This window comes from Prenolepis imparis, unplaced genomic scaffold, assembly GCF_030444845.1.
Source record: "Prenolepis imparis isolate NDT839.2.m4 unplaced genomic scaffold, iyPreImpa1.0 SCAF_9, whole genome shotgun sequence".
NCBI classification, from domain to species: domain Eukaryota; kingdom Metazoa; phylum Arthropoda; class Insecta; order Hymenoptera; family Formicidae; genus Prenolepis; species Prenolepis imparis.
Genome location: NW_028141167.1, coordinates 12,227,672 through 12,248,509, shown reverse-complemented (window position 1 = coordinate 12,248,509; position 20,838 = coordinate 12,227,672). Strand labels below are relative to the sequence as shown.

Sequence of the window (20,838 nt, the reverse complement as noted above, 5' to 3'; positions counted from 1 at the left end):
CAACTCGCGTTATCTCGAATTAATCATCCACGTGGAATTAGGAAATTTGTACAATTTTGACGGGTTCCCTCTCTCAATCTTTGATATTGTATTAGTTACGAAAAATGTTTACTTGTTATTTATCAATCTTTGTACTCTACATGAAAAAATTGGAATTCTATTTAGTGCCAAAAATAATAATTAAATAATTAAAAGTTCGTGTGTGCATAAAAAATTGTAACATGTAAATGATTTTTTCTCTTAGCACACACGATTATCCTCTGGACATTTGCGTATGTCATATAAATAAAGTGTGTGGTTAACGCTTTTTCATTAATAAATAATAAATTATATACACATTAATTATATTTGAATTATATATAAATCTCTTTCAATAATATCTCAACTTTTTGAAATAAATTAATTACAAGATCGGCTATTCAAGCAAAGTATTTTCATATATTTCCATTCCTACAGGAATATTAATACTCTGTGTCTCTCAAATAATTAATCTTCCGTGAACTCATCATGAAATTATACTGTTTCAATCCCTACTTATTTGCATTCTTTTAATTTCGCTTTGAAGTCTTAAAATTTTCTTTGTACGCTAGGTTTTCCATTTTGATGAAATTCTATGTTGAAAGGTCGATTAATTGCGTTTTTCGGGAAACTCTTGCCTCTCGAAATTAAGGATTCAGATCGAGATCAGGTGTCAGGAATGATTGGTGGCGGATCTTTATCGATCTTTACTAATATGGCTCCGCGAGTATATCAGATCCAAGGTAAGCCAGGGTGTCGGACTTACACGAGACTTATTAAGTCACTTAGGCTGAAGGCACCAGAGCGCCCGTAATGCATTCACGTAATGCAGGTAGTATGAACCGGAGACGCGACGCGCTGCTAATACACGAGGCTGACGTAACGCGACGACCGGGGGCTTTAAATGAATTAAAGCCGACGAAGGGGGCGAGTGACAGCTCGCCGGACGTCGAGTGTGCTGTTGCTTCATGCGTTTCGTTTCGCCGTTTTTCGCCGACTCTTCTCTCTGTGTGATTCCGGCTCGATCGTAGAAATGAGTCTATAGCGAATCTATCGTCCAATTAATTCCTTCCGAACAAGTTGCACGCGAAAGAGAAAGTTGTCGCGAGAGAATGTTCGATAGCTTTTGCAGAAGTGCGTCGCGGAAAAGTTCTGCGACCGAGTGAGCTACCAATGTGAGAAATCTTTGGCCTATAATAGCATAATATCGGCCGAACATTAGATGGCTCCTAGATGATTCTTAAGCCTGGGTTGGAAGAATCTACAGGATCTTTATCTGATATTTAATTGCAAATTGTTATATTTAATTAAAGAAATAAATTCATTGAATACGTCAGGATTTCGTCGATTAAAGAGAGTGCGAGAGGGGAAGACACTTTAATACTAGCTTCCTGCATCTTTCAATCTGCACGGATTGCTTTCACTTCCGCGTTTGATGCGATAATCACAACACCGTCCGGTGATAGTTTAATCATAGGCGCGAATGTACCTATAACGACCGTCAATAATCATATGGGATGTGCTGTGTTGAAATTTCAGAGAGCGAGCTGAGCCTGTGTCGCGGCGGTTCCTTGAAGATTCCGCGAACGAGCGACGTCGTCGCGCGGGAACGAGCACGTCTGACGAATGCGGAGTCGTCGCCGTTGTCCACGTCAACGTCGTCGTCGTCGTCGTCGGTCGCGTCGTCGGATAGATGCGCGGGCTGCGACATAAACAGCAGATCGTTCCGGTCCGCCAGGCGTTACGCACCTGCGAGTGACGCACCTGCGCCGGAGTATCTCGCCAGGAGCCTCCTGCAACTTGGATGTCCTGCCGTGTCGATGCCAACGTAAGTCCCAACTACGTTTCCCGCATTTTCCGCCCACTTTCCCTTTCTCTCTCTTTCTCGCTCTCTCTCCGAGATATAGAATATTAATTGTAATTGATCCGATTTCGTTGAGGTCACACAATTTTTCGTGCCAGAGAGACCGTGGAATAACCGGGCTCTGCGTCAATCGTCTCATTTACATTGTCATGAATAAATATAGAAGTGATTTACGCGACGTACGCGTTGGTGTGAACTCATTGGAATTATATTGGTCACGATTCAGCTCGACAAATTGTTTATCACTCGGTCAAGGCGAGAATGTCGCGAGAAAGGACGGGATGGGCGGATCAGTTCGAGGGGTTAGTCCCGGTTGCGCAATCCAGGTGTATGACGTAATAACAAGGGGATGCGGGAATAAAAGATCCCGACCACGTAGAATCGTCCTGCGTTACGCACATATAGGCGAGATGCAGAGGCGGAAGGAACAATCCGATCGTGCCTTTCTCTCTCGTTCGTTCATATTCCGATTCATCTGAAATAAAGTATTGTTCGCGCAAAAAGAATCTGCCGTTGCGAAATCGTAATGAAATGATCTTTGTAATAAGATAAGAGTTTTCACTGAGAGATGCAGTACGCGACTGATTGTTGTGTGAACAACATTTGAAGCCGTATCCCTCGCAACGAACACCTCCTGGACTGTGTTCCAGCCTCGATCGACCCTCCTTTGTCGGGTCGATCCGACTTCCGCGATCGCGAATGGGAACGAACGAGAGGAAGAGCGGGTTGTGAACGGTCCCTCCTTTAACGAGGAAGTCGTTTTCGCGTCGCGAGAGAGCCTCGTCGGGCAATTAAACGTTCGACTGCGATTGTACGTCTATCGCAAATAGAGAGGCAGAGAGACGACGTGGAAAAAGCAAGGTGAGAGTCGGCGATTCTTTGCGCGAGATGTTTAAGCTATAATTATCTCGCAGCATCATGAATATTAAATTTAACGAGGTTGTATTGGTTCCAATATTCTCGGAATAGACTTTTATTAAAATTTTAAGAAACAGGTTCCGTGTAAAGAGTATATATTGTACGAAATAGACAGAATCTATCCATAAAATAACAGTAGTAAAAAATATGCGCGTATATGCAAATTCATAATAGAAAAAATACATCGAGCGATGAAAAATATTGACGTTAGAAAGTATACCGCGTTAGATAGATAAAATGCCTCTCGTGAAGAAAAAAAATAGAATAGAAAGATAACAAATTAACAAGAGGCAAGATGGATAGACAGGAAAATAGAGAAAAGCAGAGGAAGACCCCGAGGCGGACGTTTACTAGAAGATTGATCACATAATTCTCCCCGGGGTGTAAAAGGTGAGAGGTGAAGGTATTATTAAATTGCCGAAACGCGCGATCGCGCAGCTGTTTCAACGCGGAACGATAAAAATCTGGACGGAAAGGTGAGACTCGCGCGAGATTCTGGAGTAGACAACAGACGAATTGGAGAGACCGGCGCGGCGAGAGAGCGGCGATCAGCTGACGGCCATCGCTGTCACCTGCTGGGTCTGCGTCCGAGAGAAGGGAGCGGGAGTCTCAGGATTTATCTGGAAGCGGCGCTCGTGCGGACACGAGCCAGCTTCTGGTTGCTGGTGTGCACCATCCATGTATATAGCCATATAGCCATCGCGATGATATTCGGTCAATAGGTGAGCCACGAGGCGCAGACGCGGCGGTACCAGTCTGCCACTTCCGCGCGCGTGTGCGCGTATCCGCCAACACCGTCGCGCACACGTACACCCGCGAAAGCGGTTGCCGTGAACGGAGAGTAGAGCGGAACACACGCTTCGCGCCGCATTGCCGTATTCTTCCTCTCGTCGTCAGGACTCGTCGTCCTGGAATATCGAAGCGGCGGCGGGCCACGTCCCTGTCTCCTGCCCTCGTCGTCCTGGTCGTCGAATTCTCTTCCAAGGAGAGAGAGAGAGAGAGAGCGCTTGTGACTCGTGGGAGGACGAGGTCCTGGTCGACGATCCTTGGTGACAGTTTCTTCGGGTGATCAAGTCGGAGCAGGATCTAGAAGAAAAGAGAAAACCTGAGAGAACCAATCAAGGACTTCGAAGAAGCCAAAGGGTCGATATTTCGAGAGGGATCTTTCCCGGAAGAGATATAATAGAGGAGAGGTGCTATCTCAACTGATGAGGGAGAATGTCTGATTCTGGGCCGCGGTTCAACTCCGAGATCGTTCGCTGTTTGACTCGCATATCACGTCAACGAGAGACGAGAAGCGGAAGGAGGATGCGGGAAGATTGGGATAATTGAAGCGCAGCTTCACACGCGCGTGGGGAAGACCCAGTTCCAGTTAAGAAGGAGGCTTTGCATGTGTCCATCGTTCTGAAGAGCAACAACGCGGGACAGTGGCGCCTCTCTACTGGACTGCCAGCTACGATAATACTCACCGCAGGTGCGAACAAAGGTCGCATGCACACCGGCTGCAAAAAGTGCGAAGTAGACGATTCCTCGTTTATATCAATCTTAATCGATCGTCATGATGTAATGTATATTTTTTTATAGCGCTCTCTCTCTCTTCTTCTCTACATATACAGATACTAAATATTTAATTTTTTTTATTATATAATTAGTCAAAGTGAATTAATTTAGACTCATCTTTTGGTCCAGATGCTCTGGCAGATAAAGTGCGAGAATATCTTGTATAATTGGAAGATTCATATCGCAGATTTTTTTTCTTTAAGAAAAACAGAAAGAATTGACGTTAGAACACTGAAAATATTAAATGTAGATTATATAATTTGCTTAAATTTTTAAAGAACTAAGTCAACAGACTGAACTCTTCAACTCGAGTTGTCGTAAGTAGAGTCTATTGTCATTTACAACGTCATCGCGCAACATCATCGCATATACAGATATTACATTACATAATGTTCGATTTTTGCTCGATTTTCTTCACAATCGCTTCAATCTTATCGCGATTATGCATGCACGACTTTGGAGAACTATGTCGGCAATTAGTCAACGCCTCCGAGTCCTTACCAAGACCTTACCAACCCCGGGCAAAGGGTCACGGGTCAGAGATCACGTTCTCAGTTATCAGTTCTATTACAAAAGGCGAAGAGTTAATAGAGAAGAAGTAGATCTAAATACCGAATGTACCAACTGATTGTGATTCTATCAGTTGACAAGATATAGATCTAACTCCTTGCATGATTTCCACCTAGAGGCGACCTATTTTGAACGCTATGCTAACGCAGATAAGAGAGAAAGCTCATAAATAATTCTGTTCAACGTAAATTCGTAACACATGCAGTAGTATACTAGTTGGTTAACTTGAAAGTTCAGTGCTTCGTGATTCATTATACGACAAAGGGAATACGGTACCGTGAACAGAAATAGTTTGCGAGGTTTTTAACGTGAACAATGAATACGACTGCGAGATGCGAAATAGGAGAGATCGTTACATTCGCTATTTAATACAGGGTAATAGAAAAGGTCAACTTTTTTCGCGTCAAATGGACTTTGTTGCGGTCGTGACTAATGTTTCGCGCAGTTGCGACAGAAACGCGTATTTGTCCTGTCGCGGACACTCTCGTTCGACATGACGAATATGAGGGAAGGAACGGTAGGGAATTTGCGAAATTTGCCTTCTCTTGCTCACATTGTATATATATACTGTCATTCTGGAAATATATTTTCGCGATAATGCGCCTGCACTGGCGAAACGCCAGCGCAAGCTGAGGACGATCGATTCCGCAATCTTGTCTCTGCCCTACGAAATGGATAATATGAGAATTTTCAGAATGAGAATATCAAAACGGGAGGGAGGGAAAGAAAAATTGAATGTGGAATTGCAAGCGTTGAATTTTTTAAATATAAATTGAGATTGAGTTTCATGTTGCAAATGATTGAACGATGCCTTTCAAAATTCGTTCTATTTAATATTCTATTTAATATTACACAAATTTCTCTCTTTCAGAAATATTCCATACTTTTAAGTTAAAAATCAATGCTTAATTACGAGAAATTACGTTGCCTTTAATTTATAAGTTTTCTCGTGGTTCTGCTAAGGAATTATTTACATCTCCTAAAAAAAATTACGTCGTGAAAATTTTAAAGGGCTCTTTTGGTTTTAAAAAAATTAAGTATATTTTAATTGGAACATAATTCCACGTTTCCTTTTTGTTTAAAATCTTATGAATGGACGACCGAAAGTCTTCTTACAGAGCTTAAATATCGCTAGAGCATAAGAAATGAACTCATTTACATGCAGCAATTGCTCCAGTAACGCGGAGGAGCGTATTTCACGGGTGATTGGAATCTTTCCATTGCTCTCGTTGAGGCGCGGAACACGCGCGATCTGGCGTCTGTCGCGACGAGATGAAGTCAATTAACTCGCGGCTTGGTTAACTCGGCCAGTTAATTTCCCGATTCGCGTCGCGATGGGATTTGCCGCGCTTCTGGCGACAGCTGATCGTGACGTTTTGCCATCGCGACGTCGGTCGTGACGACCGATTGGTGTGACGCCTTCCTTCATCCAGTCTCGAGCTGAGAAATCTCCGCGCCTTGTGCTACGCCCGATCAAAGTATCCATCATTTTTACAGTCCTCGATATTTAGCGTATATTTGAATATGCAGTATTTATTGTCATGAAAAAAAGAAGAAACGGACGCTATTAATTAGAATTTTTATTATATTTCTCGTGAAAAATTGTATATTGTAATTTAACTCCGATAATATTATCATATGTATCTATATTTGTGCATACATATATCTCTTTCGTCTTTAAGAGCGGATCAATACACATCTGCTGGTGTTATATCGTGCTGTTAATGCGACGGTATAATTGTGCCATCCAAGCCCCACGTTAACCAATCGGTCGAACAAATTAAAATAATAGCGCATCTTACTTCGAGCGTGAAATTCTATTAATATAGACATTCGTGCGCAATTACATTAATTTATAATTATATGTATTATTTTTATTAATTATTCTTGTATCAATAAGATGCAGATTTCGATGCGGGAAGATACGAAGTAGAATTACGAACGAGAAACGTTTAGTTGCGCTTTCCTCCTGGCCGGTCGCTCATCAATATATGATGGCTCGTTCTGTTTCAGACCTCGTGGCGGAATCGGATCGGAGCAGCCACCGAGCAGCGACAGCGATGATTACGGCACCGCCCATCCCCAGGGCGCAGGTGGTTATGGACAGAACTTGGACGTTTACACCGTGCCCAAGGTCCAGGTGTCGGGCCCATCTAACTCCGATGAATCCGCTTCCGTCATCAATGGGTGAGTGAATGAACAATATTATCCTAAAAATGGTTGTTTCTATTTTTTATGCTTAAATTGAGGCAAATTTAATATATCAAGTGTGTAAAAAGAAAGAAGCCGAGGGAATAATTCAAACCTCGCTTAATTTTAATTAATCTTTACGAGAGCGAGATTCGGAGTCAGAGAGAAATAATTAGCGATGCTTTTATGAATGTAATTAGTAATTACAAACATTTTAACTCAGTAAGGAAGAGTAGAAGGAATTTTTAATCTTAAATAAATATTTAAGATTACATTAACTGATTAGGGGCATTATACAAACACTTTGATTGTTTCTATTTTTTATACTTAAATTGAGTCAAGTTTAATATATCAAGTGTGTGAAATTAGAAAGAAGCCGAGGGAATAATTCAAACCTCGGTTAATTTTAATTAATCTTTACGAGAGCGAGATTCGGAGTCAGAGAGAAATAATTAGCGATGCTTTTATGAATGTAATTAGTAATTACAAACATTTTAACTCAGTAAGGAAGGGTAGAAGGAATTTTTAATCTTAAATAAATATTTGAGATTACATTAACTGATTAGGGGCATTACACAAACACTTCGTGTATTTAAATTGATTTATTCTCTGAGTAGAAACGATTTTATAAAAATAAATTGCGTGTAACATGGACGAAGATATAATCGCATAGAGATTCTAATCGACAGCTAATCGCAGATAATTGTGGATAAATATAAAACAAGTTCTCTTGAATTAATGATTCTTACATCATTCAGAGTTTTCTGTTGCATAATATCTTATATTTCCAAAAAATAAAACATAATGCAATGAGATATTTTATATAACAAAATAATGTTAATAATAAATAATAATAAGTCTATTCCCCTCCCTCTATACTTCATTAATATAATGTAATTTAATAATTTTCAAAAAATATCGCTAATTTTTATATTACAAATATAATAATATCTTCCTTCATTCTACATTAATGCAAATTTATTCTATCTTTTTTAATTTTATTCCATTTAAAATATCTCATATGCATTTCAAGACTCGACGATCAAGATATAGGATTTTATTTCCAATTTGCATTACGAACACGTACAAACTTTGAATTTTTAACATTAAGTATTTTAGCAAAATTCGGTGTAGAATTTTGATTAGGGAAGAATGCGTGTATATACCGTTTATCACCGTAATAAGCGCGCGTGGGATTTTAATGAGCCGAGCACTAACGAGTTTCCTCTTGCGAGTCAGGTGCGTAAACGAGGCGCACAGGTGCTCGATTGTGAAATGCAACCAGGTCCGCGGCGGATGATAAATGAACGATTGGTGCGTCGCGTTTGATAAGCGCAGCGTTGCTGCGAGATATCGTGCATAACGAAACGGCTCGCCGCGATCTCGTATATTTTCGTATCGTTCGGTATCTCGTCGCGCGTCGCCGCCTTTTTTATCGCGTCGTGATAAAATGAGAGCTCTGAGGCCTAAAATCCGACAATTAAAGAGCTTCTCCGCCGATTTCGCCGGGCGAGAAGACGAGTCGATAAGAATCGGCGCGAATTTTCGGTGACGCGATTCTAATCCGAGAAAGCGAGGAGAAAGTTCGAGTTGAGCGATCCTCGCGCGATTTTCCGCGAGATTTTTCGCGTTGCGATGATGAGGACTCGCAAAACGAGGACGGCGATGCGAATCCGTCGATTCGGGCTTCATAACAATAATAAGGAGAGCGTATCGGCGGTGTCGAGGATCTCTCGAAATTGCAAGACGCAATTGTTGAAGAACTACAACATCGCGTTACACTGGCTGAGAATTAGGAGATCGGCGATACGCGATGAGGGAATGTCGTGTGTTTATCACGAGGAGAAGGCGCATCTACAGATGTGTGAAAGTGCATCGAAATGGTGAGTGCATCGCCACGATCTTTCAGCGATGTTTGTAGGCGCTAATTATCGGGAAGAGAAAAAGGGAAAGGTGCGAGGAGAATCGTAAATTCATATAAGTCTATAATAATTATAATTATATAGGAGGGAATTGTGAGTTAAAAAGGCTGATTTTATAAAAAAATCTGCACATATACACACACACACACGTGCGCGCACAGTTGGAAAATTTGTGTTTTCTTGTTAAAAACGGTCCCCGTTAAAATTTTTGTGTTAAATATTTAACACATTCATGTGTTAAATTAACATATTGCTGTTGTGTTAATTGAACTCAAATGTTAAATTATTAAAATAACTGAAAAAAAGTGTAAAAATAACATAATGTGTATTTACTTTTAATTTCACACAATAAATATGTTCGATATTATTAGTGACAAGATTTATCTGTTAAAATTTACAGAAAAAAAATGTTAATTTTACTTTATAATATAAGTGGGAATGATAAAATGTAAAATTAACAATTTTTTTAGTTAATTTTTACATTGAAACTATGTTAATTTAACACAAAATTTATTTTAACTTGAAGTTTGCATTTATTTTATGTTAAAATATTAACACAATATTCGTGTCATCATTTAACATATCCGTATTATGTTAAATTAACACAAAAATTTCTGTGGACCGTTTGGGACATGTGATATTTGTTAAATTTAACACAAATTTTTCAACTGCGCGCGTTTGAAAGTAATTTAAAAGATTTTTTAGAGATCATTTTATTCGATATTTCTAATCTTTTACGTTTTTATATTTTCACATACGTGATTAAAATTTAAGTAATTTTTTATGTTCGTCTAAAGCGACGTTTTGTCCTTGCAAAAAGCTTATCAATTTACGCAATTGATAGTTGACCTCTTTATGTCATCAATGATGGATACGTCATCGGTGAGATATCCTTCTAAGGAAAGATTAACAAGGAAAGATTTGCTCTTCCCCACAAGCCTTTCTTGTTAAGATATTAAAAAAGCAACAGAATAAAGAAGACGTTAGGTGTATTAATTATGAAAAGGATAAAAATAAATTTTAGACTTATAGTTTAATTTTTAAATGTGGCATATAGCAAAGAGTTTTCCTGTAAAACATCGTTCACTTTGAATCTTATATCTAATATATATTTGAATAAATAAATATTAAATTAGGAATACGATATAAGTTTCTGCGAGAAAGAAATCGTCATTTAGCGAGAAAATATAAATCTCTGACACATATTTCTTATCGATTCATTCACAGTGTATTTATTCTACTTATTCTGCTGTTTTTGCCATTAGAGGATTGTTTCACAATAGGAATTGGCGACTTGATAAATGCCCGAAGATACATTTGCAATCTACTGTAATGACTGCATTAGCGGAATAAATAACGAACGTCGATTCGCACGAATGTGCGTAATATAATGTGCGAATGTGTGTGTGTGTGCATTTAAAACTGTTCCAAATCGGCTCTAATCTCGCGAACTCTACGCGTTATACAAATGCAGCTTCAAGATAGCGAATAATTGCGATAAGCCATTACACGTTGATCAATATGTTTCACGGGCCGTAAGCAAAATGCTCGCGTTTGCCTACGTATTTTTAGAGTACATTTTTTTCACCGTTCAAGGGCGAGGTCCGAAAATAAATTGTTAAAGAATTCCTCCATACGCGCGCTGTCCCGCTTTTCAGCTTATTTGCACAATTTTTTTCACAAGCAAATAAAATGCGTAGATTAATATAAGAATGAGAGAATTGAGTTTTTTTAAATTATATAAAATTAATATGTTGAAAATGCAATTTTTTTAGGATTAAATCTCTTCAAAAATTAAATTTATTAAAATATTAAATTTCTTAAAAAATTAAATTTCCCCAAAATTAAATTTCTCTACTTACACTGTAAAGAAAATATGTAAAATTACATAAATAATAAGTGTAATTTTACGTATCTTTTTTACAATGTATCTTACTTTTCTTACAATTAGTCTTTCTCGTTATTATTTGCATAGTTATATATTTTTATCAATAATGTGTGGCAATCATATTTAACAATGTAATTCCTTTTACGGCTTAACTAACTTGTGATAACTCGTACTAATTTTGTACACTTATTACATAATCGTCATAAATGTTTTCTAGTAGCCAAAATGGAGCTTTTAGATAAACTTTCGCAAAGATCGAAATTTCTTCGTTGTTTATGGATAATATGCGAATAACTGTGACAGTGAGCGTAATTTATGATCGGTTGATAGGCAGATAAGTGGAATTATTTTATCTGTAATCCACAACATGTCAGGAAGTAAATATGAGAATTAGCCTTATTAGCGCCAGCCGCGGGATCAACAATAGATCGACAAATGTGGATGTGGGATATATCTATCTTTCCCCTTTGTAGAGGAATTCCATTACTCATGCTCAGTGTGCTAATGACTTTTCAACGAAATATACTGGTGCTCGATGTCGCTCGATATTTTTAAGTTAATATATAGGCTACGGCTTCATTACTTGCTATATTTTGTATATACGCGAAATATTAAATGTTAATAATATAATTATTTTATTTATACTTCCTTGAATACACATAAATGCGAAATATTTAACTATACAAAAATTTCAAGGTATATAGATTAATTATTTATTAAACGATTGCTATATCACGGAGCTTATTGTTATGTTAAATATTCGATTAGATTATTTTTTTACAGCATTCTTAATTTGAAATATATTGAGATCGCGTCGAAAAGTCGAATGATAAATAATTGAATGAAATATTATATCGCCGTACTATGACATATGCATACGCGGAATATTAATTTGTACGAGCGTTTTAAAATAATTAATTGGGCGGGCTGATAATTACTAATTATAATTATATATAGAATGATGCATTTCGCACAATATTATACGTATGATAATACGATAATATATAGAGCACTACATTGTTATGTAGTCTCGCTCGAGTCTCATTGTACGAATGACAACAAGTCTATGTATATCCTACCAACCTGTCAACTATACCCCAACAATCTGTCAACTATATCCCGCCTGCACGATACATTTTTCACCTTGTTATTCACACAGTGAGAAAGGTAACGACGTAATTGCGCTCTATATATGTATTATCATATTATCATGCGTAATATTATGCAAAAGCGATCATTATATATAATTATAATTAGTAACCATCAGCCCGCACGATTGATTATTTTAAAATGCTCGTATAAATTAATCTTCCGCGTATGTATGTAGGTATATGTCACATAGTACGTCAGATATTTCGATAATATTTAAAGAGACAAATATTTCATCTGATTATTCATCGTTCGACTTTTCGATAATCTAAATATAATTTGGATTGAAAATATACGCAGTAAAATAATCAAATATTTAATGACAATAAGCTCCGCGACACATCAATCGTTTAATAAATAATTGATACACGTATACTTTTAAATGCTTTTATAATTTATATTTATATTTATATTTCGCGTACATGTCATATTACGTAAAATATTTCGGCAACGAATTATCGACGATAAAAACAAAATGACACGGCCTTGGTGCTGTTTAGTACTCTATTATTGACGTGCTTCGGCTTTGTTATCATTTGCGCGCCAACACTAGAACAAGTAAATAGTGCTCCGACGAATTCCTTTTTCAAAGACAATTATGATCAATATCGAAATATTTGGTATAATAATATGATTAATGAATAATTGACTTCTAAATTAATGTGTGTAACATATATCGCGACGATAGATTTCGAAATACAAATTTATTCATTTAATCAAATAAGAATAAGAATTTAAGTGACAGGAATCAAAATTATAAATTATTGTTTCTTTGCAATTTTTACGGATAATAATTATTTTTTAAAATACTTATTGCAGGCACAAATAAATAAAATAAAAATAAACTTTGTGATACATTAATCGTCTAATGAATAATTAATCTCTTATATGCCTTAAAATTCTTATATAATTTAATATTCCGCGTATACATATAAGTATTCAAGGACGTAAATTAAAATGATTTTATTATTACGCTTTTCCGTGTCATTACGATCGTAATTTTCAAATTGCGTCTTTAAATTCGGAAGAATCATATCTAGGAAGCTAGCGAACTTCTAAATCCGTCGGGCAATAATGAGAGATGAACTTTGCATGCGATATCCTCGATTTAGATCTGACATTGACGATTCGGGCGGGCCAAGGCGACGGTGCTCGTCACCGTTAATGCTTAAATGAGTTTGCATTTAAACTGTCGTATAGCCAAAGTACATCGCTGTTGAGACGAATTTATCGCTGTCAATTCTCCGCTATATCTACAGTGCGACCCTCGGTCCGACTTTTAATAAAATTCGCGTCGGACATTCAACGATCGAATTATGTCAAAATTATACGCATCCCGCAATTATCTTGCAGACGAAAAAAATACGACGCGATTTTATGGCAGGATATTTATTTATATTTTATATCCGGCAAATATGTCACATTTAAAATTTATAATTTTATCGCAACGTATCTGACGTTTGTCAACGCAGAATGTCCTATTTTTTAAACCTATATTTTAGTAACTCTATATAAAACTAATAAAATTTTTTAACAAATTATCATACTTTAATCTTTTTTGATAGCAATCAATATGTTTAACTCGATATTATTTGAATACTTTAAAATGTAAAAAAATCAAGTGAACAATTTCTTTTATACGCTCAAGATACAATTTTGTATTTTTCGTTCACATTTTATTATCGACTATTATTACATCCAAAAAATACATTAAAGACGGAGAAAGATACGAAATTTCATTAACATTATCTTAAAAAAAGTTCGATTAAAATCTATTTTCATACAAAGTTGCTAAAATAGTTGACAAAATTTATCGCCGCACTTATATTTCAAACTCGTGAATTGAAACGCTTTCGCAGGCAACGCAGTTTCTCATACCTTGTCTATGCAACAACTGGTATAATTATAATGGCAATCAACAACATCACCGCGACTCGCACTCGTATATACCTATATAGACGAATATCCTGTCCAGCGTCATGTTTTTGCAATTAAACGCACGAAAGAGCCGTATACTCTCCCCGTTTCGCCGTGTGTCGCGTTATTACGATTCAATATATATCGGCATTTTTTTTTTCCTTCCGTAGAATTTTCCACATCGAGCGTATCCTATCGTTTCCCAGGAGTATCGATTATTGCCATTTAGCGAGAGATGCGGGCGAATACTGATGGAGAACGCACACGCATTCGACAGATTCCCGATCGCGCAATACACCCGTTTCCTCTTCCGCGTGCTGCCAATAAATTAATGTTATTTATACGGACACAGTCGCAATTCCCCTCGCCCCCTTCCCCCCGTGGAAAAACCGCTCGACATGTGAATTGCGTACGCGATGGAAAACCTTGTTACTATACAGTATTTTTTTTTTTTTTTCTTTTTTAATGATTATTGCGATGCACCGTTAGATAGGTAAAGATAAAGAGGTGTTGCAGAAATGTGAAACGTTGTTCGATGATAAAAGATCAATGCGAGTTGGAAAGTATCTCTTTTTAGCGGAAATAAAGCCTCGCCTAAAACTGTCGAGATTTATTCGTGAATCGTATCGTGTATTCGCGTGTTCCGGAAGGAATGCCAATCGCGATGCACTTGGGGGGGTGAATTAGGGCAACCCCAGGTTTTTCTATAGGATTCCCCTCACTGCGACTGTGTGATCAGCGCGCGTTTGTTTTCCTCTCTCACGAAATGGTATCCTATAAGGTTTCGCCAGGCTTTGATATTAAGGTTAATCTGCTTGATCTAGTTCTCTCCCAGGTTTTGTATCGGGCACTCGATTCTCTCACGGGATGGCACATTAGTTGAAATGTCCCACACGTTGGAAAGCGGACTTTCTACGTTTTTTAAATGCGAGCGAGCGAGCGAACGCGATAATCAACTCACGCCTGATTGGTAGATTTTATTTCTCATGTGCCTAATTATTTCGAATTTAATTTAAAATTAAATCTGATTTATTTTTATTTTAATAAATTCTCTTCTATTTAAATTTAAAATAGAATTTTTAATAAAGCATGGTTTTCATATCTTTCCATCGGAATCGAACTTTTACTTCGAGACGATTATTTATATATATTCTTCTGTTTGTTTCTCGTTTCCGTTTCCTTTAAAATCTTAATTCTTGTAATACATTTCCGATATTATAACATAATTCCCTTTTAATAAAAAGAGAATATTTTGTCCTCTTTATCGCTCGACATCCTTTTAAATTAAGTTTAATATAATTAGAAGCGGTCATGAACCTAAGATTACGTTTGCTTCTTGATATCATTATAAAGATAGATCAAGTGGCGTCTACAGACATGAATCAATGTTATCACAGTGGCATTAAAAATGTATTAGATAACCTCTGCTTTTTTCATTATAAAAACAACAGTATATCATGATGTATTACGCTCTGATTGAGTGCACTCTTTTTGATTTAATGTTGTGAAACGAGTTGTTGCCACAAACAGTTGTCATTTGTTCTTCATCAAAGCTATAGGTATTTTACACGAATATATAAACAGGATGTTTTAGAATTAAACATCTTAGCTTGAATTTAGGATCTCTCTCTCTCAAAATAAATAAGCAACTTTTTCTATAGAATATGTTTTATATAAAAATTATTAGAAGAAAAATTTTCTTCCTTGTTTTGGAATTTTAAATTCATATTTTAAATTGAGATATTTAACCCTAAAATATCCTATATACATATAATGACATTAAATTGAGCATAAATGAGCAGGATGTGGGATCGCATTAAAAGTTCTTCTACTTTGAGGACCCGCATTATCATCTCGATAAAACGCAATAATTGTAATTTATTAAGGAACAATATTTCCATCTGACATATTACCTGTCATAGTATTATAAACTTTTACTTATGGTATTTATAACTTGTGATTTTTTAATATACATATATAACATTATAAAAATTAAAATTATAACATTATCGAAATTGATCTACATCCACACAAAAAATGGATCATATATATCTATTGATTGTAATGTACAGTTAAGCTTTTAATATCGCTGGCAATATACATTAATTTCCTACTGATGTCAGGCTTAAGATCAGTGAAAAGGATGTGTCGCGCTAGTGATTTATTCGGGCTGTGACATCCGGCTGAATCAGAAACATTTTGTCGTAATAATCTCCGCTTTAGCCGCGTGGTCCATAAGCCAATAATCGGCCTAGAAAGAGAACCCGTTCGTCCATCTCGCTATTAATACCGTAGTTTCGTATCCGTAGCCTTTTCGTTCACGTTGATCTTTACGATGCGGCGTTTGTGTTCGATTTTACGAGGAGAGACCAGCTCGAAGAAGGAGCAAACCGGCTAATACCGGCTAAATATATACATAATCGTGAACTTTTCGGAGCGATCTTTGTACGAGTGCGAGAGCGGTGGTTTTATTCGCGATTTATTTACGAAGTATATATACGTATGGGTAGGAGAAGAAGAATACGTCATTAATAATAATAATAATAATTATTATTATTGTTATTGATAAATTAGTAATTATTAATAATGATAAACTCTTCTATTTATACGAATTTAAGGAAAAAATTGGCCCAGCTTGACAACTTGTTGTTATTTATTTTTTCTATCTAACAGTAAGATATTTTTTATGCACGTAATGCGTAAAAAATTTCAATTATATCGTAACCCAACCGTGCATTGCAGAATGAATGATTTATTGTGGCGTGTAAGATTATTGATTTTTTTTCGCTCGTTATCGTTTCGAGGATTATTTTTTTTTTCATCCCCGCTATTGCGCCGATGATAACGATGTTTTGAAGGCGAAAAGTTCGAAACGAATAGCTTACAGGCTTTATTATGCTGAATAAACTAAAGAGGAAGCGAAAGAGAAGGACAGAGAATTGCAGTGCAATGAACTGTCATTCTTGCCTGCTACGGGACGGCCTTTGCGCGCTGCACTTATCGCACGATATCAAAAGGCACTGACAGGCGTGTGTGCACAGCTGATAAACGAGCAAATTGCAACTGCGTTCTCGTTGGATCGCAACGGTGCATTTTGCGGTTAAATCCATCGATCTTAACTGCATCGAACGCAATGTCGAACGCGTTAATCAAAGAGACAAATGTAACATACGAATGTTTGATAAAAGTTATGAATTCAAATCACTTTTTTCTAGGAATGAAAATATACAAAGTTGCAAAGATTAAAGTAGATACATAAAAATATCACAAAAGTGTATTAAGAAGATACATGTAAAATTTCATTTATATTATCATCTCTATCTAAATATATAAAAAATTATAAATATATAAAATAATTGTATGTTTTGATCAAGTTTTATTCCATAGATAGTTTCTCAGTTAATTTATTGCATTTTATTTCTGAAATTTAATTTTAGATAGATTAGATTTTATTCCAAAAAATATTTCATATCTCAAAAGTTTAACATTATCGTGACAAACTTTTTCTTTGTAGAAAAAATAAAAAGTGATAATGATAGCGAAACTTATACAGATTAGATTTATATTATGATCTATTTAAATATGTAAAAAATTATAAATATATAAAATAATTGAATATTTTGATCAAGTTTTATTCCATAGATAGTTTCTCAGTTAATTTATTGCATTTTATTTCTGAAATTTAATTTTAGATAGATTAGATTTTCTTCCAAAAATATTTCATATCTCAAAAGTTTAACATTATCGTGACAAACTTTTTCTTTGTAGAAAAAATAAAAAGTGATAATGATAGCGAAACTTATACAGATTAGATTTATATTATGATCTATCTAAATATGTAAAAAATTATAAATATTTAAAATAATTGAATGTTTTGATCAAGTTTTATTCCATAGATAGTTTCTCAGTTAATTTATTGCATTTTATTTCTGAAATTTAATTTTAGATTGATTAGATTTTATTCCAAAAAATATTTCATATCTCAAAAGTTTAACATTATCGTGACAAACTTTTTCTTTGTAGAAAAAATAAAAAGTGATAATGATAGCGAAACTTATACAGAACTAGAAACATTCGAATGTTACAATGTAATTCTCTTATATCGCAAATATAATTGTGTCGCGAGGATTAATCAGAGGAATAAAATTAAAAAAAAAATAAATCTTTAGACATGATTCGTAAAAGAAACATAATTCGGACATGTCAGTTATCGTTATCGTCTGATTCGCGTCAATTGTATCGCGTACAGTAGTGATACAAAGCGCGAAAGAGGATACGAAGCCAGGCTGAACATGACGCAAATTCAACGTCGATGTCGCGTGAGGTTTCATCGGGATCGCGTTATATGTCGGATTAATTAAACGTCTGCTCTCGGTCCCTCCCGGTTTTAATTTCTGGCTGCGTTAGTAATATCGTTTCTATTCGGTCCGTGACCTTATTACATCATGATTTCTGGATTACAGTATCTATTAAAATACGTGCGTAATTGTTTCCTCGCGTGAGCTTATTACACTTTCGTGTAAACCGATTGTTTAAACAATATAATGAGAAAGACACGACGATCGTCTAAAAATAGAAACTTGGATTTTCAAAGATGTTGTTAATAATTTATTAATTAATTTAGTTATAAAATAACTCAATTTTTTTTGAACAAAATATATTTCTTAATATATATATAAATCATGAAGGAAAAGAGAGAGAAGGGGGAGGGAGAATTTTATTATCATAAAATTTAATTTTATTAACTAAAAATAAAAATTAAGAAAGAGATATTTTTATTAATAAAAATTATGCATATATATAATTTTATTTCTATAATTTTTCATTTCTCAAATTTTTGTTCAAATGTTTGTTTCGTCAAATTAAATCCGAATCTATTTTCTTAATTTTTTTCGAACAGATATGATAATATATACTGTATTATCAAGATATATTTAATTGACTGATATTTATAATTACCTGCTGACAACTTGATAATCGCTCTAGAGTTTGCACAAGTGAATAACAAACGTCCGAATTAACAACCGCTGTAATCGTCGAATTAATTACGCAATAATCGCTCGTTTAAAAAAGTAAGCAGAAGTTACTTAATCGCGAATATAATTTTTTTTTTTTTTTTTTTCCAACACGCAGTCGCACGTCCTTAAAGGCGTCCGGGTAAATGGTCAATTGAGCTTTATCGATTATGGACGCTTTTTAGCGCGCGATATACACGTCGAACTTCGATCCACATTTCTTTTTGCCGTTGAGGCGGAAGATTGTCAGCCTCCGCGCGCGCAGATGTTGCAGCGCTGCAACTGCGGCGACAAGGACGGTTTTATATCGTCGTCGCCTCTCGTCGCAGATAACCCGTGGCATAGATAACGAGTGCCACGCGGTAATTTTTTTCTCACGTTGTATTTATTCCGCCGAGGGAAATAAGCGCGGCTCCGCAACGTCAGTCGTTCTCGAGAAGGTCGCGGATCTTCCGTGAGATGATGGTTCGCTTTAGTGACAGTGTAAACGCATCAGGAGGGAAAAAAGACAGAAAGAGTTAGAGAGCGAGAGAGAGAGATAGGGAGAGATTCGTGAGCAGACTTGATCTTTTATAAACAGGTAATATATTCGTTCGTGAATTCCCTGAAGGTTATCGCTAAATGATTACGAAGAAGTGGAAAAGTCATTAGTCACTATTTAATTTCGTATTTTTCCTTGTGTTGATTAATTCTTATAATAGTTTAGCTTATATTCTTTATTTTTGCCTGCCCTATCTTCTAAGAAGGATATTAAATCAGTTAGAGCTCAGTTAACTTTAATTGATCCTTATAGAAATCATTCCCACACAACGAAGATTTGATGCTTCCTCTAGTCTATATATTAAACGTTTTGAATATTATAATATAAACCTGCGATATGCAACGTGAATCATTACTTAAAATTATACGCAAATTACATGGTTACGTAAATTTCAACAAGTCGTGTGTAATGAGTCATTTCTTAATGATAACAAACTAAAAAACACGATTAATCCATCAAGAAAATTGTACATTTTAAAATTATTTATTGACAATATAATTCATTAATAATAATTTATTATAATTATAATTCAGTGTCAAATTTTTAAAATGTTAAATGTTAATAATTACAGTATATATTTTTTTTTGTCATAATTTGTTAAAGATGCTCCCTAAATGTTCGTTCAAAGCAATCGATTATTATGCATTATTATATGAATTATTTTGAATTTTGTTGCAAGAAGCGAAGATAATGACTTTTAAAGTAGAACGCATATCATTGCGATGTGTTTATTCACATATATTTGTTGCAAATAGCATATATACATTAGCATATATACAAATGACATTATTTAAAGTGAAACGCCTAAGTAGATCTCGTTGTTTTTAAAGTCGTTAAACGTGTTTTACAAAATAACATGTTCAAGTTAAGCTACATCTTGCAATCGCGTTTCTCCGATCATACTTACGTAATGTACTTCAAAAATTTCTGCAAAAAGGATTATATGTATATCGTTATTGCGCACAGAATTAGACTTGAGATATTGCTAATTTTTTTTTGTCGCTTAAAAAACATTAATTGTTTTATTATTTTGTCGAATATTAATTTTATTTTTGTTTTTTTCACACATACACACTTTTACGAAGAGTATCTTATCTTGATGATCTACTATTTGATTATTTATTTCGTCTAAATTATTTTAGCCGACACTAAAATAATCAATAAATAAACTTTATTGAAATTTCTTATCATTGACACAATTTAAAAGATACTAAAGGTTATATTTAAAAGATTCTCTTATTTATCTTGTTCCATCTTAATTTACGGTCATCTGATTACGCTACGCT

The 20,838-nt window shown here is 35.5% G+C and overlaps 1 protein-coding gene and 1 long non-coding RNA gene across 8 annotated transcripts in view; one reads left to right on the top strand and one right to left on the bottom strand.

The window, feature by feature from the left end:
* LOC145940686 (uncharacterized) overlaps window positions 1-20,838 on the top strand; it is a 74,106-nt gene that overhangs the window by 17,176 nt on the left and 36,092 nt on the right. For 6 of the 7 annotated variants that reach the window (XM_083046111.1, XM_083046110.1, XM_083046113.1 and 3 more), the window contains 2 exons: window positions 1,558-1,846; window positions 6,944-7,117. In XM_083046111.1, coding sequence (XP_082902237.1) covers window positions 1,558-1,846; window positions 6,944-7,117 — 463 coding nt within the window. Of the gene's footprint in view, window positions 1-1,557; window positions 1,847-3,881; window positions 4,312-6,943; window positions 7,118-20,838 lie in introns of those variants that run through there. The other variant, XM_083046116.1, reaches the window with a different exon arrangement.
* Window positions 3,809-19,590, bottom strand: LOC145940691 (uncharacterized). The gene is made up of 3 exons (XR_014426056.1): window positions 18,956-19,590; window positions 6,874-7,140; window positions 3,809-3,886 (listed from the first exon to the last, which is right to left on the bottom strand). It is a non-coding gene; the product is annotated as an uncharacterized LOC145940691 (long non-coding RNA).